This window comes from Heptranchias perlo, chromosome 24 (genome assembly GCF_035084215.1).
Source record: "Heptranchias perlo isolate sHepPer1 chromosome 24, sHepPer1.hap1, whole genome shotgun sequence".
NCBI lineage: Eukaryota > Metazoa > Chordata > Chondrichthyes > Hexanchiformes > Hexanchidae > Heptranchias > Heptranchias perlo.
In genome coordinates this window covers 31,272,994-31,290,716 of record NC_090348.1, presented here as the reverse complement: position 1 = coordinate 31,290,716, position 17,723 = coordinate 31,272,994, and the positions used below count along the sequence as shown (strand labels likewise).

The window sequence follows — 17,723 nt, the reverse complement described above, 5'->3', positions numbered from 1 at the left end:
TACCCCTCATGGAATCTATAAAACTAGGGGACTTAGTCTCAGAATAAGGGGTCGCCCGTTTAAGACGGAAATGAGGAGGAATTTCTTATCCCAGTGGGCCGTGAATCTTTGGAATTCTTTACCCCAAAAAGCTGTGGAGGCTGAGTCATTGAATACATTCAAGGCTAAGTTAGACACATTTTTGATCAGCAAGGGAGTCAAAGGATATGGGGAAAGGGTGGGAAAGTGGAGTTGAGGTAAAAATCAGATCAGCCATGATCTCATTAAATGGCGGAGCAGGCTCGAGGGGCCGAATGGCCTACTCCTGCTCCTATCTCTTATGGTCTTATGGACTCATTTTGCTATTTAATAGGATTTCCAGATTAGTCTGTGAAAATAATGAACACAGGTGCTTCCTCATGCAGGAAGGAGGGGGAGAAATCGGAGGGTGATTTACTCCACTCCACAATCACATGCCTACTTGCAGCCAGTTAAGGTCAGTGACCAAAGCTTGAAAGCAGGTTCAGAGTCTGACTTCCTATCTGGAGAATTGTGTTTGCTGTATGGCAACTTAAGAGAGGGAGATACAAGTACACATCTTCTACCCCAAATGTGAAGTGGGAACAATTTTCTTTTGTTTTTGACTTATTAATCTTTCCTACCTGTGCCGTTCCTAAGACAGGACAACAGGTAGGTGACTTAATTCTAGGCTTCTGCAATATCATCCTATGGAAAACTACTCCTCAATAACCAAACAGGCATCAGAAACTTGCCGAGTCAACACCTGATGGCTTGATTGCTTAAAATAGCAAGTTAAGTAAAGTCCCAGGTTAAACCTGCTGGATTGGAATTGGAAGCACTGAAATTTGCCTTAGTGCCCCGGTTAAAAAGGGAGAAATTGACTAGGGTTCCTGCCTCGATCGCTATCTAGCGATCCCTGCTGGAAACATGCATGTGCAAATGTTGAGTGGAGACAATATTGAGTTCACCTGTGACACCTCTGCAGCCACATAACCTGCCAACACTTACTCTGCTCATGAATGAAGAATAGCTGCTCGGGTAAGGTGGCAGTTATAATGCAAGTGTTTTTGTAATTTTTTTTCAAGTGACTCTCTACAATTGTGGATACAGCAACAATGACTGCAGTCTGTGCCTCACTGCTGAGAAAAAATATAACTGCGTTTGGTGTAAAAACACAAAAAAATGTGTTTTTAAAAATCTTTGTGAAGATGCTATTAATAGTACCGACATGTGTCCAGACCCAACTATTTCTCAGGTGAGTAAAGCTGTTTAGGATTTCTTTTCCCAGATTTAGAAACTGCTTTAAGAAATTATGATGGGCAATTAGGCTATTGTGGGAAATATGGTAACATTTTGTGCTTAGTCACTCACTTATGTTGAAAAATGGGCCAGAACCCAGATGTACATTTTGTGTAAACAATTATGGCACATTTAGTAGGTAAATAAATAAATTTACAAAAAGACCACAGCCACTAAGAAAAAAGCATTTATGCTGAAATGGTGATTTTTTAAAAAAAAGTAACAGCCTGTCGGTATGGTTTAATCAAATATCTCATGGTCATTATTTTAAATTGTCTAAACATATCTGTGAAACTGTTTTTAATGTAAAACAAAACTACACGCACAAAATTAACCCATTGTTAATTCCTGTCATTACTCAGTTGGATCCAGTAAATGGACCTCTCGAGGGAGGAATTCTTCTGACCATCAAGGGCTCAAATCTTGGAAAATCTCCTGATGATATCAGAGAGATCAAAGTTGGAGAGGCCGTTTGTCATCAAATCAAAGAACAATATTCCACCTCTACCAGGTACACCAGAAGTCATTGTGTAGTATGAACGACAACTGAATAAAATACTACTGACCAAAAACAATAGGTTAACATTGTGATTTAGTTACTAAATATGACATTGCTTTGCTGACCCTGTTACATTATTGAAAGTGACCCAGTAACAGCCTGTTCTCACTGAGCAGCAAGTGTCAGCAGCATATTCTTGCTTCTTTACCCAAACAAGGCTCTTCTAGATTAGCTAGAGATCTTTTGTAATAATGTTCAAATGGCAAATTTTCTGATCTAATTATAAATTAGGTGGTGCAGCAGACATTATTAAATACACTAATTCATCAATCTGTGCTGTGTCACCAAACATGTATTTCTTTAATTGCACTGTTCAGAGAACATAACAATCATCTTTTTCTGATGACTGAAGTGAAGTGGACTCACATCTGTTCAATACTGGAGCATAGATACCATAATGAAGGGATTCGCCAGAAGGATCAGAATTGCCTGTTCCGGTCCTTTTCTTTCCTATGCCCATATAAGAGCAAAATTCCTCAAGAAAGCTTGGCTCCATGTTGGCAGTTTTTTTTATATCTGCCCAATGGTGCAATATTGTAACCCTATTTGTTGAGCTGCAGAGAAAATCTACTTTTATGAAGCTTGCCTACTCCATGCTGAAGTATATCCTGCACAATATTGAAGTGCTACATTGTAATTGAAGAACCTGCATAAGAGATGCTAGCATTTGAGCTAGGCCTTGACATTAATGCCAGGAACACGACCATTGCACCTCAACATTCTGTAACAACCCATTAAATCCACAAAGAAAAGCAGAGGCAAAGCTTCACATCGCACTTCTGCCTGCAGAAGTCTCTTCCAGACAGCATCATTACCTAAAACTCTGCTCTTTGTTAGATATATATATGTGTGTGTATGTGTACATATATTTGACCATGTAATCGTCACTTTCTTTACTGAGGTTGCTGGAGTGTGCATAAGGCTATGACAAATCTATTGTTCATTGGCAACGGAGTAGATTTTCTAAGTATTTAAGTGCTTCCAGCAAGCATCGGGTCAGATTTGTGAGACATTTGTTCTAGTTACTGTTAACCTTTAGATGAACCCTGTCGTTATGCCACCTATTAAGCAAATGCTTCCTCAGCAATATCTGTTTCATATCCAGTGAATTTCTTTGAATTGCAATGGCTACTATTATATGAGCAGACACAGGCAGTCCGTTTTACACACAGCAATGAGACAGTTAATCTGTTTTTGGTGGTTGAGGGAGGAACTGCCTTCAGACAGTGTTGTACAATCTTAACCATCCACCTGAATCACTGGAACAGGAATAAAAGACCTTACTTAAATGAAGGAGGGCGGCAGAGGGCAGAATTAAAGCCCGTGGGATTAAAGGGACAGTGTCAGCGTGGATACAAAAATGGCTAAGGGACAGAAAACAGAGAGTAGTGGTGAACAATTGTTTTTCAGAATAGAGAGAAGTATACAGTGGTGGTCCCCAGGGGTCAGTATTAGGACCATTGTTCATTTTGATATATATTAATGTCCTGGACTTGGGTATACAGGGCATAATTTCAAAGTTTGCAGATGATACAAAACTCGGAAATGTAGTAAACAATGTGGAGGACAGTAATAGACTTCAGGAGTACATATAGACTGGTGAAATGGGCAGATGAAATTTAACGCAGTGAAATGTGAAATTATATATTTTGATAAGGAGACTGAGGAGAGGCAATATAAACTAAATGGTACAATTTTAAAGGGGGTGCAGGAACAGAGACCTGGGGGTGTATGAACACAAATCCTTGAAGGTGGCAGGACAAGTTGAGAAGACTATCCCATATGCTTTAAAAAGCATATAGGATCCTGGGCTGTATTAATAGAGGCATAGAGTACAAAAGCAAGGATGTTAGGCTAAACCTTTATAAAACACTGGTTAGGCCTCAGCTGGAGTATTGTGTTCAATTCTGGCACCACACTTTAGGAAGGATGTCAAGGCCTTACAGAGGGTGCAGAAGAGATTTACTAGAATAGTACCGGGGATGAGGGACTTCAGTTATGTGGAGAAACTGGAGAAGCTGGGGTTGTTCTCCTTAGAGCAGAGAAGGTTAATAGGAGATTTGATAGAGGTGTTCAAAATCGTGACCGGTTTTGATGGAGTAAATAGGAAACAACTGTTTCTAGTGGCAGTAGGGTCGGTAACCAGAGGACACAGATTTAAGGTGATTGGCAAAAGAACCAGAGGCGACATGAGGGAACATTTTTTTAAGCAGAGTTGTTATGATCTGGGATGCACTGCCTGAAAGGGTGGTGGAAGCAGATTCAATAGTAACTTTCAAAAGAGAATTGGATAAATATTTGAATGGAAAAAATTTCCAGGGCTATGGGGAAAGAGTAGGGGAGTGGGACTAATTGGACAGGTCTTTCAAAGAGCTGGTATGGATACGATGGGCCGAATGGCCTCCTTCTGTGCTGTAACATACTGTGATAAGTCCCTCCGACTGTATTGGAGTGTCAAACTCAATTGTGTGCTCAAGTCCTGTAATGGGTCTTCAAGCCACAACATTCTGATTCGGAGTTGGGAGTGTAAAATCAACTGAGCCAAGCTGATAGTGAATATAACTTTTTTTCTAATGAAAATTCTTTCAGCTTCTACTGGGGATATTTATTCATGTTTCTACAGTTGTCAGGTTCAGTAGCATCTATAGGAAAGTTTCACCGTTGTGTCGCCCACATCAACAGTTTATACTGAAATGCTAAAAAGAATAAAAGGATAATTAAGTCGATCATATTTCTTTGTAACTTGCTCTTTAAGAACCAAATCTAAACTCAGCTGTATTTAGTCTACAATGGGTTAGTGGGCATCGTATAATTGAAATTAAGTTACATTACTTTGTATTTTCTTCTATCGGGTCAGTTCTTAGCTAAGCGTATTCCATATACCTGCAAAAATGTGAATGGCTAAGGGTATCTATTAACAGCTTCCCAGATGAGCCTTATCTGGTGTCCCACAGACAGGACACCAGGCCTCTTCAGGTGATGCGTTATTGGTTTCAACTGTTATGGATGCATAATGCAACAATGTCTGTGTCCATTGGATGTTTTTGACTAATTCCTAGAGTTGTAAAGTTTAGTTCTTGTGTGCAGTGCCTGGGCTATTGAGGGTAGGGGTGTGGTATTGGTTTGCTGGCCAGCCAGTGGCAGTAGGCCAAGAATGGAACCAGATATGGGAGAATTTCTCTTGATTAAGGTTCAGCAAGTGCAATTAGTTTGGGCTAGGCTGTTTTCCATAGCACTTCAACTTACATTGGCATTATGGGAGATCCGCCCACCATCACTTCAGTGGAAAGTACCGTGGGACTGCAGTTAGAAAGAGACCCAAGACTTTGTGCTGGTCGAAGGGGACCACTACGAGAAGGACTACAAGGCACTACCCAGTGCCTGGCTCAGCTATATACTCAATGATCTTTAGAATTCCACATAGCACTTTTTGGATCTTTGGGCGTGAGCAGAAGATGTGAAAGATTGTATCCTCGCCACCAAAACCCCTCTCGTAGAGGATTCAAAGTTTGTTTGGGTGGGAGGAGGTGATTTTAATTTGTTGCCAGTTAGCTTTATCTGAATGTTTACTCGCACCACACAATTCAGGTTTGATCTATTGTGCTCGGGTTTTCATGAAGTCTGTTCAAATTGATGGTTTTAATTTTTATTTAACCTTTTTTTGCAGGGTTGTTTGTAAATTAAATAACGTTCCTGACTCCCAGAGTAGTTCAGTTCGCATTGAGACAAAAAATAACAAAGTTGGTATTTCCAAAATGAAGTTCACGTACACTGTGAGTATCCATTTTCTATACATAACCTTACCAGAATTTGAGTTCTATAATGTAAATTTGCCAACTGTGCATTTAGCCTAAAAAAAAGCAGCATTTTTTCTAATATCTAAAAATAATAAACTTGCAAATGCTGACTTTATAAAATATATTTTAGGAATAAATAATATTTGGAAAGAATGACACATTTGATAAGTAGCTTAATGAAACCACTTAGAGTTTTATTCCATATCCTGTAGAAGTAGTCAATGTATGTAGAGCTAACCTTTTCTTTTCAAAATTCTCCAGGACCCTAAGCCTACTCTCATTACTCCATTGCAAGGGATATATGCTGGAGGAACTAGTCTAACGATCAGCGGAGAGAACTTAAACACTGGAAAGCAAGAGGATGTGAAAGTGATGCTGGGCAACATACCATGCACTCTGTAAGCTGAACAAGTCATTGTTGTGGGAAAAGGACTGTAAAATAAAATGTAACAATCCAGACTGTATGTCATAGAGTCTTTAGCGCACACATTTGCACCTGTGATTCACCATTTGTGCCGCTGTCGGGAAGTACCAGTTTTGATGGTCTGTAACCAATAATGTCATGTGTGTTTAAATCAGACAAAGTATAGATGTCGTTTTCTTTTCATTTTATTCTCCAATTTTCCTCCACAGTTTTCCACCCTCTCTTGAAGGCATTGACAGCCTTGCTGAGATACAGTTCCACTGGTGTTGTCTGTCTCTGGTACCTCACCCAAGTGGCTATTCATATGTGAGCTCTGAACCCATTATTTTTTTTTTTATTCGCTCACGGGATGTGGGCATCGCTGGCAAGGCCAGCATTTATTGCCCATCCCTAATTGCCCTAGAGAAGGTGGTGGTGAGCCGCCTTCTTGAACCGCTGCAGTCCGTATGGTGACGGTTCTCCCACAGTGCTGTTAGGAAGGGAGTTCCAGGATTTTGACCCAGCGACAATGAAGGAACGGCGATATATTTCCAAGTCGGAATGGTGTGTGACTTGGAGGGGAACATGCAGTTGGTGTTGTTCCCATGTGCCTGCTGCTCTTGTCCTTCTAGATGGTAGAGGTCGCGGGTTTGGGAGGTGCTGTCGAAGAAGCCTTGGCGTGTTGCTGCAGTGCATCCTGTGGATGGTACACACTGCAGCCACAGTGCGCCGGTGGTGAAGGGAGTGAATGTTTAGGGTGGTGGATGGGGTGCCAATCAAGCGGGCTGCTTTATCTTGGATGGTGTCGAGCTTCTTGAGTGTTGTTGGAGCTGCACTCATCCAAGCAAGTGGAGAGTATTCCATCACACTCCTGACTTGTGCCTTGTAGATGGTGGAAAGGCTTTGGGGAGTCAGGAGGTGTGTCACTCGCCGCAGAATACCCAGCCTCTGACCTGCTCTTGTAGCCACAGTATTTATATGGCTGGTCCAGTTAAGTTTCTGGTCAATGGTGACCCCCAGGATGTTGATGGTGGGGGATTCGGCGATGGTAATGCCATTGAATGTCAAGGGGAGGTGGTTAGACTATCTCTTGTTGGAGATGGTCATTGCCTGGCACTTATCTGGTGCGAATGTTACTTGCCACTTATGAGCCCAAGCCTGGATGTTGTCCAGGTCTTGCTGCATGCGGGCTCGGACTGCTTCATTATCTGAGGGGTTCCGAATGGAATGGAACTGAACACTGTGCTGTCATCAGCGAACATCCCCATTTCTGACCTTATGATGGAGGGAAGGTCATTGATGAAGCAGCTGAAGATGGTTGGGCCTAGGACACTGCCCTGAGGAACTCCTGCAGCAATGCCCTGGGGCTGAGATGATTGGCCTCCAACAACCACTACCATCTTCCTTTGTGCTAGGTATGACTCCAGCCACTGGAGAATTTTCCCCCTGATTCCCATTGACTTCAATTTTACGAGGGCTCCTTGGTGCCACACTCGGTCAAATGCTGCCTTGATGTCAAGGGCAGTCACTCTCACCTCACCTCTGGAATTCAGCTCTTTTGTCCATGTTTGGACCAAGGCTGTAATGAGGTCTGGAGCCGAGTGGTCCTGGCGGAACCCAAACTGAGCATCAGTGAGCAGGTTATTGGTGAGTAAGTGCCGCTTGATAGCACTGTCGACGACACCTTCCATCACTTTGCTGATGATTGAGAGTAGACTGATGTGGCGGTAATTGGCCGGATTGGATTTGTCCTGCTTTTTGTGGACAGGACATACCTGGGCAATTTTCCACATTGTCGGGTAGATGCCAGTGTTGTAGCTGTACTGGAACAGCTTGGCTAGAGGGGCAGCTAGTTCTGGAGCACAAGGCTTCAGCACTACAGCTGGGATGTTGTCGGGGCCCATAGCCTTTGCTATATCCAGTGCACTCAGCCGTTTTTTGATATCACGTGGAGTGAATCGAATTGGCCGAAGACTGGCTTCTGTGATGGTGGGGATGTCAGGAGGAGGCCGAGGTGGATCATCCACTCGGCACTTCTGGCTGAAGATAGTTGCCAGGCTGTTCATTTGTGGAGGATGTTACAGCCCGGTTTCTTCCTGTACTCACCTGACATTCCACATATACTCTCCCAGCAGGGATTGCATGTATAAAATTGGCCACCTTGCCCCATTTCTCTCTCCTCACCCAGTTGCGTTGTGCCAATTATAGCACCCGTACCAATGCTCTGGCTGAAATCAGCACACTCCATACCGATTGTTTATCAAACCTGGGACATTCCTAAGTGTTGGAGCTCACGTACAGCTTCCAAGTCATCAAGGTAGCCCCCAAATTTTCTGTTGTACTGGGGTAAATTATTTTGTTTCTATCTTGAAGCAAAGTCTACTATCAGTTTCCCAGCTTAGAAATAAAAACAAAAGCCAGTCACTCTTCCACAAGAAACGAGGAAAGTCATGGGGAGAATCAACCCTAAGCTGCTCCTGAGGGGCACTTCCGTGTGACTATTTATAAAGCGGCATTGACAAAGGGTTGGGGAAGGTTACACCCCCACTCGCTGAGGCTGGCGTTTGGAAAGGTGCAACACTTTCTTAAAAAAAAATGTCTGCTATGTCTTCACATGTTATTTCCCAGATTTAATGTGCGTTTCCTTAATGCTGTGCCTGAAAACAGCGGATTGTACTGAATAATTAATTAATGGGATAATAATGTTAAGGTTTCCATTTTCTGGTGTCGGCCTTGGTTCCATAGTAGCGCTGTCACCTCTGAGTTAGAAGGTTGTGGGTTCAAGTCCCACACCAGGACTTGGGCACTTAATCTAGACAGGTACTTCAGTGCAGTACTGAGTGAGTGCTGCACAATCAGAGGTGCCGTCTTTCGGATGAGACGTTATACCAAGGTCCTGTTTGCCCTCTCAGGTAGATGTAAAAGATCCCATGACACTATTCGTAGAAGAGTAGGTGAGTTCTCCAGATGTCCTGGCCAATATTTATCCCTCAACCAATACTGCTGAAACAGTTTAATTGATCTTGGATCCCATTGCTGTTTGTGGGACATTTCTGTGCAATTTGGCTGCGGACTACACTTCAAAAGTAATTCATTGTGTTAGAGGATGCATTTATTTCCTTAGAATCGATAAGGTTCTTGAAACGTTTAAGGTCAAGTCCTCATAGATTTATTAAGTATATAGTTTATGCAATAGTATTTAAGCATACACTTAATCATTTAGTACTTACAACTATATACTACTGTTGATTGGGGACTCTAACATGTTACAGCCTGAGCTTAGTATTCAGGTTGATTGACACTTCTGAATCCAAATTCTTATTACAATTCATCACTTTTTATACCTTTCCCTTACCCTTGCTACGTGACCATCAGCATGTCTCCACATTACATGATTATACCAAAAGTTTAAAAATTTCTCCTTATATGGAATAGTTAATAACTTATCAATAGCTCAATCAACAAGTTGACTCCCTCACTAATGAACTCCTTTTCCATTGAGCTCATACGAGTATATCTTCTTGTTTTGTTATCTTATCATATATTTCTTTCTTGTTACATTTAACCTCTGTTTCACCAAGTGAAACTTCTAACTATAAGTCTGATTTTGATACTGTCCCCTTCAGCATCGTCTGATCCTCCTACCTTGCAGAGACTTTAATTAAAAAGATAATGTTTTACACAGATGTTCTGGTTTTGTAATTCACAGCTTTGTGAAAGGGAAATCGTGTTTGACTAATTTATTAGAGTTCTTTGAGGAAGTAACAAGCAACGTGGATAAGGGGGATCCTGTGGATGTGGTGTACTTGGATTTCTAGAAGGCATTTGACAAGGTGCCACATCACAGGCTACTACACAAAATAAGAGCTCATGATGTAGGGGATAACATATTAGCATGGATAAAAGATTGGTTAGCTAACAGGAAACGGAGAGTAGGCATAACTTGATCATTTTCAGGCTGGCAAGAAGTAACGAGTGGAGTGCCACAGGGATCAGTGCTGGGGCCTCAACTATTTACATCTATATCAATGACTTGGATGAAGGGACTGAATGTATGGTTGCTAAATTTGCTGATGATACAAAGGTAGGTAGGAAAGTAAGTTGTGAAGAGGACATAAAGTGGGTGACTTTAACCCCCAAGAATAGGTGGGTCGGGGGGGCGGATGGGAGTTGAAAATAGTTGTTTTATGGTTGACGACCGCATCCCGGCTTTATTTCCGGGTTTAACATGGGCGCGTAAAAGTACAGGCAGTCTGAAAATTTTGCAGTTGCAACCCAAAAAATCGACTATTTTCATCTACCTGTTCTTGGGGGTTAAAATCATCCCCAAGGAGTCTGCAAAGAGATTTAAATAGGTTAAACGAATGGGCAAAAATTTGGCAGATGGAGTATAATGTGGGAAAATGTGAACTTGTCCACTTTGGCAGGAGGAATAGAAAAGCAGTATATTATTTAAATGGCGAGAGATTGCAGAACTCTGAGGTACAGAGGGATCTGGGTGTCCTAGTACATGAATCACAAAAAGTTAGTATGCAGGTACAGCAAGTCATTAGAAAGGCAAATGGAATGTTGTCATTTATTGCAAGGGGAATGGAATATAAAAGTAGAGATGTTTTGCTACAGTTGTACAGGGCATTGGTGAGACCACATCTAGAATACTGTGTGCAGTTTTGGTCTCCTTATTTAAGAAAGGACATAATTGCTTTAGAGGCGGTTCAGGGAAGGTTCACTCGACTGACTCCTGGGATGAGGGGGTTATCTTATGAGGAAAGGTTGGACAAGTTGGGCCTGTATACATTGGAGTTTAGAAGAATGAGAGGAGATCTTATTGAAACATATAAGATCCTGAGGGGACTTGAAGGGGTAGATGCGGAGAGGATGTTTCACCTTTTGGGAGAGACTAGAACAAGGGGAAACAGTTTAAAAATAAGGGGTCTCCCATTTAAGACTGAGAAGAGGAGAAATTTTTTCTCTGAGGGTCATGAGTCTGTGGAACTCCCTTCCCCAGGCAGGATCATTGAATATTTTTAAGACTGAGTTAGATAGATTCCTGATTAACAAGGGAGTCAAAGATTATAGTAGGTAGATGGGAAAGTAGGGTTGAGGTCACAATCAAATCAGCCATGGTCTTATCAAATGGCAGAGCAGGCTCGAGGGGCCGAATGGCCTACTCCTGCTCTTAATTCGTATGTTCACAATTCTCCTAAACCTGGGAATGGCACATCTCCAATTAACTAAACTGCCAGTGCTGTAAGGGTATGTTCTCAGTTCAAAAGATCAGTGGTCACCATATTAGAATTGCTGTGTAGCTGTACACTTAGAGCATTAATTAGTTATTTTAAGACATTACAGTTTTAGAATCACATTTCTCTACTTAACAAACAATGGTTAAAAGTTAATATTACTATAATAAATCACTCCAAGTCATCAGTAGACATCTGCTGTTACTCTGATTAACCCATTCCTTACAATTGGCTGTGAAGCTCTTCGGGATGTTCTGAGGTCATGAAAGGTGCTATATAAATGCATGTTTTTTTTTTGGTTATTAATTATTTCCTGTAGTTGTTGGTTTTTCCCTGTGAAGTATTTAAAATCCAGTCAGAAACAGTTATAGTCAGTACCTGTTAAAGGCCGCGACTGTCAACTTGTACCTGTGGGCAATACAGGTGGAAGTTTTTTTTTTAATATACTTTTGTCACCTTAATTTTGTGAATCTACACTCATCACAAAACCATTGAATTGTTTTAACATCCTCGGTAGCCTCCTGGCTGTAATGCTTCCTCATTAGAATCTCCTAGAACGAGTGTGTGCTGTGTTTTAGTCAAAATCCTACTGATGCTTATTTTTTGTTTTCTACAGGACGGCATTTGATGAAAACCTGACCTGTACCACAGGCCCTTATAATGGAGTAACTGCTAAAGCCCAAGCTGCTACCGTTAAAAGCCGTGCTACAAATGTTACCGTTTCTGTACATTATGGGGAAAAAGCAATAAAGAAGATTCAGCAGTTTCAATTTTCATATGTCCCCAATCCAACAATTGGTTCGGTTGATCCATGGAAAAGTATCTACAGGTAACATTGTTCCACATGCGTGACTTAAAAATAACTCAGCCTCTGCTCAACACTTTTTCTGACAGCATATGTGAGGCCTGATTTGCACTGGGGTTCAAATATTCACTCCCATCTGGTACTGAATGGCCAACACAACGTCAGTTCCTGTTCATGTAGAGTGTGAACCTGGTAAGTTGCGTACTCACCTTTCTATGATTCTGTTAAATATCTGAAAGAAAAATTTTAAAGGGGAAAGGGACTAAGTGAATAACTCTTACAGAGCTGGGACAGGCACGGTGGGCCAAATGGCCACCGCCTGTGCTGTAAAATTACATGATTCTATACTAGAAAAGAGACAAACAAATCAGGTCGGCTAATGCACATCGAAAAGTGCAATTGGATACAGCTGCTGCGCTCACGTAGGGGGGCACAGTTATAATTCCATTTTCGTGTCAATGTCAAGTGTTTCCAGTTGTGTGTAGACGTGAAGGTGGTAGTCCAACTTAGAGTCCAGTTCAGCCAGTGATCTTAATCTGAGCTCAATAAAGCCAAAGGGTGAGAGAACATATCCAGAAGGATATTAGTGTTTTTGTTTGTAGTGGTGCAGTATAACTTGAGCCCAGTGCAAAGCTGTACGCAGTCTATTCACTTTGCAATCTTCCAGTGTTTTAATATTGGGAGAAGGCAGATGTTCCTGTCCCCCTCTCCTAAGCACATGCACAGAACTGCTTTCTAGCTGATCTCAGTGCAACCCTTTGCAAATTTGGACTGAGAGCATATAATTACTGCCTAAAATGTGAATCAGTTAACCTAATTTGTCTTGCTCTCCTCCAATGAGTGTTCAGCTTAACTAGTTCACACTATAGGAGCTTTTAGATGTACATTGGCCAGTCAATACCAGATGGAAGTGAATATTTAAACCATTTTTCCTTCTCTTGAGCAGGGGAGGGAAAAGAGATAATGAACCACCAATCCCACTTTGAGTGTCCTTTCCTAGTTAATTTTGAATGATTTTTTTATGGTGGATTATACACCAGTACAACTTTCTAAAACAAAGATTACTACACCAAAGCAACAGACCTAAAAGAAGGGATTAATTTATATAGATGCATCCAGTTTAATTCTGGATCTTAAAATATTTATCAATTGTTAGTTGATCTTCCCTGGTGTTGCTCACAACCAAAAAATTAAAAAGTCTTTCTCTTCCTGCAAGTATCTCTCTGCTTATCTTACATTTTTTCTGCTAGTCTTTAGTCTTTGTTTTCTCACACTCTTCTCTCTCCTCCACACTCTATATGTCTCTCACATGTATGTTCTCTTTTTTTATTTTGAGATCAAACCATATAAATAAGCTGATCATACTAAATCATTTGTTTGCTTTCTTGATGTAGTGGGGGAAGAAATATCACAGTGACTGGACAGGGATTTGATGCTGTACAAAAACGCATTATGAGAATGGAAGTAAGGGAGAATGGATTACTTGTAGGAAAGGTACAGTTTGTTTGAAATTAATGTAAGTCGTGTTTACAGCTGAATATATCTCATATGGAGTGTGTTCGTGCCAAAGTGAAATTATTTGAGATGTGAACATTTATAAATTTTCCTCCTAGTGTTAGGTCTAGTGCTGATTAATTTGTCAATTTGTATGTATTATAAAATTCGGAAATATAAAACACTAGAGCGAAAGCTTCCATTTCATTTCAAGAATGCATTGTTTGTTTCTTGTCCCACTTTCAAGCCATCTGCTGTGGAAAGCAGCCTAGCAACCAATTAGATCATCATGTCTGCTATGTAAAGAGCAACCAAGGCTGCCTGTTAGAGAAAATAAGGGGTCATTATTATGCAATTGTGAAAGTGGTTGAACATGCTGGGTGACAAGACCATCTAGTAGTTAATAATTCATGACTCAGTCCTAGAGCAGTGAGTTAAGCCAGTAAAGCTGTATGCCTGCCAAAGAATCTCCAGTGGGTCTCGTTTGTTTCATAAGGTGTCTGCTTTGGCTGAGTGGTAGCACTCTCGCCTCCGACTCAGAAGGTTGTGCAGTCAAGCCCCACTCCAGAGACTTGAGCACATAATCTAGGCTGACACTTCAGTGCAATACTGAGCGAGTGCTGCACTGTTAGGTGGATGTAAAAGATCCCACAGCACTATTCGTAGAAGAGCAGGCGAGTTCTTCTGGTGTCCTGACCAATATTTATCCCTCAACCAACATCACTTTTTTTAAAAAAACCAGATGATCTGGACGTGTGTTTTATTGCTGTTTGTGGAACTTTGCTGTGTGCAAATTGGCTGCTACGTTTCCCTACAATACAACAGTGACTACACTTCAAAAATACTTCATTGGCTGTAAAGCGCTTTGTGACTAGGTCATGAAAGGCCTTTCGAAATGCAAGTCCTTTCCTTTATAATGCACAGTACTTTTGATGGCTTCAAATTAATTTTCATAACATCAATAAGATAAAGAGGGACTTAAAGGAGGAAGTGGGCATGTTTCTTTGGGCCCCAAATGGTTACACCGAATTTGCATTGTTTTACATCGCTTTTTACATTCTGGTGTGTGCAAATGAGATCTGCAGAAAATTTGCGTAAGTTGCCAATGGCAAGATCGGCATAGATTTCAACATAATTTCTGCGTAAGTCAGATTGAGGAAATTCTGACACACTGTGCATTCCCATATATGTCCTTTATTATGGAGACATAACAGGAGTAGAAAGAAGAGGAAATGACAGAGGCACGCAGGATAAGGCTGCACTAAAGGAGAAGGCGACCAACTAGGAGGTACCCTACCTCGAGAGTCTACAGACCATGCTACTCCTTCAGTGATGTCTCAGAAGATGTCTAGTTAAGGAGGCAAAAATTCAATTAAGGAGGCAGGGAAGGAACTCTGTCTCCTGTTACATAAGAATAGGAGTAGGTCATTTAGGCCCTCAGGTCTGCTCTGCCATTCAATTAAATCATGGCTGATCTGTATCTATACTCCATTTACCCACTTCGGTTCCATATCCCTTAATACACTTGCCTAGCAAAAATCTATCAATCTCAGTTTTGACCTAGCCTCAGCAGCTTTTTGGGGGAGAGAAAGTTCCAGAATTCCACTACCCTTTAAATGAAGAAGTGCTCCCTGACACCACCCCTGAATTGCCTAGCTCTAATTTTAAGGTTATGCCCCTTAAACTGTTGCAAACTGACTTCTAAACATCCTCCCAAACACACACAAAAACAGACATTCTTCAGAACTCTAGACTTAATGCCACAAGGTGGTTTTATTGTGCACATTTATATTTGCAGCAAGTATTCTTGCCTACCCCTGGTGCACCTATGTGCTGCTCTTAAACCCAGCCTGGTGCTGCGCCAAGGTGATACCCGAGGGACTGTGACATTAATGATGCCTGGAATTGCTGTGGTATCATGAGTCTCTTGGGACTGAGGTGGTCTTTGCCTTAGTGCTTCTGCGTTCTGGGAGAAATTTGGCGCTGGCTGTGACACCACTGCAGGCATGGGGGTAACCTAGTCTTGTATCCTGATACTTACATGAGAAGACATCTGAGGGGCTGGCTACAAAGATCACCAAAAGCGGGAACAGCATCATGACACTGGTATCCTGTGCAGGATATGAGTGCACACTAATTAGCCGGAGGGAGAACCTGATAGTATCAGTTAGATCCTGCAGACCTCAGGCGATGTCACCGAAAAGCTCTTAGAATTTGCTTTCCATTGTTCTCTCCAAGACCTGAAGACTAGTCAGTGGTCAAAGCATCCACATTGGATGCACTGGCTAGTCCTGAGGCCTATCTGTGAGTGGTGACAGATGTAGATGTAGATGTTTATGGTGTCGCTACCTGCTGCAGGTAGCACGGCACTGTATCGAGTCTCTGATAATGGTACTGACAGTGTCGTTAGACTGTGCTGTGACCTCTGTCACCTGTCTCTGGTCCTCCAGTATGGTTCTCAGCATTTGCACGTGAGTGTCATACTCACCCAATGTTCTTACTTTTAGAGCACGACACCAGAGATCTGAGTCCAAAGATATAGAAGCTATGGACAGACTTCTGCAGAGCTTCTACTCCCTCTGCTCTTTCACCTCTAGCTTTGTGAGGGTAATGAATGAAGGAGTGCCAGATATATAGAAAGACTGCAAGAAAGCTCAGGGGAGCAGGTAGTTTACCTTGGCTGTTCTGGTGATGCAATTAAACTTCCTGCACTGCAAAGTAATCCTGGGGTTCAGGACTCACTGTCACAGCCACCTCCCTCCACTTGGTGGGTCTCCCTCCACCGATCCCAAACAGACCATCCCTCCTGCTCTATAAGTCTGTTAGGACATTCAGGTCAAACTCCCTGAAGTGTGCTGTTTATTTAATTGGGTAGTCATCCTTGTCGCCCAGGCTGTTTGCCTCCCCCAATGCTGCTCCAGGATAAAAAGTTATAAGCAAAAAAAAGTAAATGATTAACAAAACCCATTTGGAGCAAGGAAGAAGACTCATCAGCCTGAATCATTGTGTGGTGTGGAGGAGGGTGCTGAAAACTGTACATAAACAGTGATAAACTTACTCTTTTCATATGGACAATCGATACAATTACTATGCATGTTTTCCAAAAGTATATTCCAAACCTTTGTTTTGTTTCATCCATTGCAATGGTCAGTATTGATGGCCCCTCAATGTCTGGAGAAATGGGCTTTACATGCGCAGTGAACGCTCTGCCCGTTTCTCTTTGAAAGTTTTAATCGAGGTCCTACAACAGGCACAACGCCTTGATTTGCAGAGTTAAACAGCCTTCCGCCTATTTGAAGGCCTGCCTGAAACCTGATTCAGCAGGTAAACGGGTGCATAAGTTTCTCACCAGACTTTCAATTGCCAATCACCCATTTTTCAGGCAAGAAATTGGTGGCCAGCAGTTGAAAGTTTCCCCCCAAATTCTCTTTGGGCTGTGAAAACTGTACAACTTAGCAATTAAAAAGTGCAGGTAAGCTTCCTGCTGCTTGACCAGCTGTTTGGGCATTGGCTTTCAGGGTTATGTGGAGCTGAGTGAGAAGAATCAAAGCCCCCAGTGACAGATCTGTCCTCCAGGTTCCAGCCAGACTGGCTGGTCAGTAATTAGCACTGCTTGTTTCAGATATTTAATGACCAATACTTCCACAAAGGTTTGCAGTTCAAAACCTTCATTGCCAAGGGTGTCAACTTGGAGCCACCTTTATACCAAAGCGACCCTGCTTGCCTCCACTATTGCTTCCAAGGAGGATGGCCACTAGCTAGTTATTAGACCACTGACAACTGCAAGCATATAATCTCACTTACAACATCACAGGAGGTTTGCTAGAGTGTGTGTGACCCCTGAGTGATATTTTGTTTAATGACTGGTGTAATACTATATAATGTGCAATCTATTATTCTCCTGCTGAGGTGAAACTCTTTTTAAGGTGGCCTGCCCCTTTAAGTATAATTGCTGTAAGTAAATGCATCCTGAGATCAGTCAGTATAATTGCTTTTTGGTGTGGGAAGTTTGCAGATTGGAAGGTGCTTATAAATTTCTGATTACTGGTATGAAAAAAAGTCATTTTTTCTGTTTTCTTTTTGTCCCCCTGAAGTATGATCGACGCTGTCAAAACTTTTTTAT

General features: G+C 41.8%; 1 protein-coding gene across 4 annotated transcripts in view; it reads left to right on the top strand.

The window, feature by feature from the left end:
* Positions 1-17,723, top strand: part of LOC137341668 (plexin-B2-like) — a 241,438-nt gene that overhangs the window by 196,053 nt on the left and 27,662 nt on the right. For all 4 annotated transcript variants that reach the window (XM_068005021.1, XM_068005020.1, XM_068005019.1 and 1 more), the window contains 6 exons: positions 1,086-1,255; positions 1,662-1,810; positions 5,526-5,631; positions 5,917-6,053; positions 11,918-12,130; positions 13,501-13,600. In XM_068005021.1, the coding sequence (XP_067861122.1) occupies positions 1,086-1,255; positions 1,662-1,810; positions 5,526-5,631; positions 5,917-6,053; positions 11,918-12,130; positions 13,501-13,600 (875 nt within the window). The remainder of the gene's footprint in view (positions 1-1,085; positions 1,256-1,661; positions 1,811-5,525; positions 5,632-5,916; positions 6,054-11,917; positions 12,131-13,500; positions 13,601-17,723) is intronic.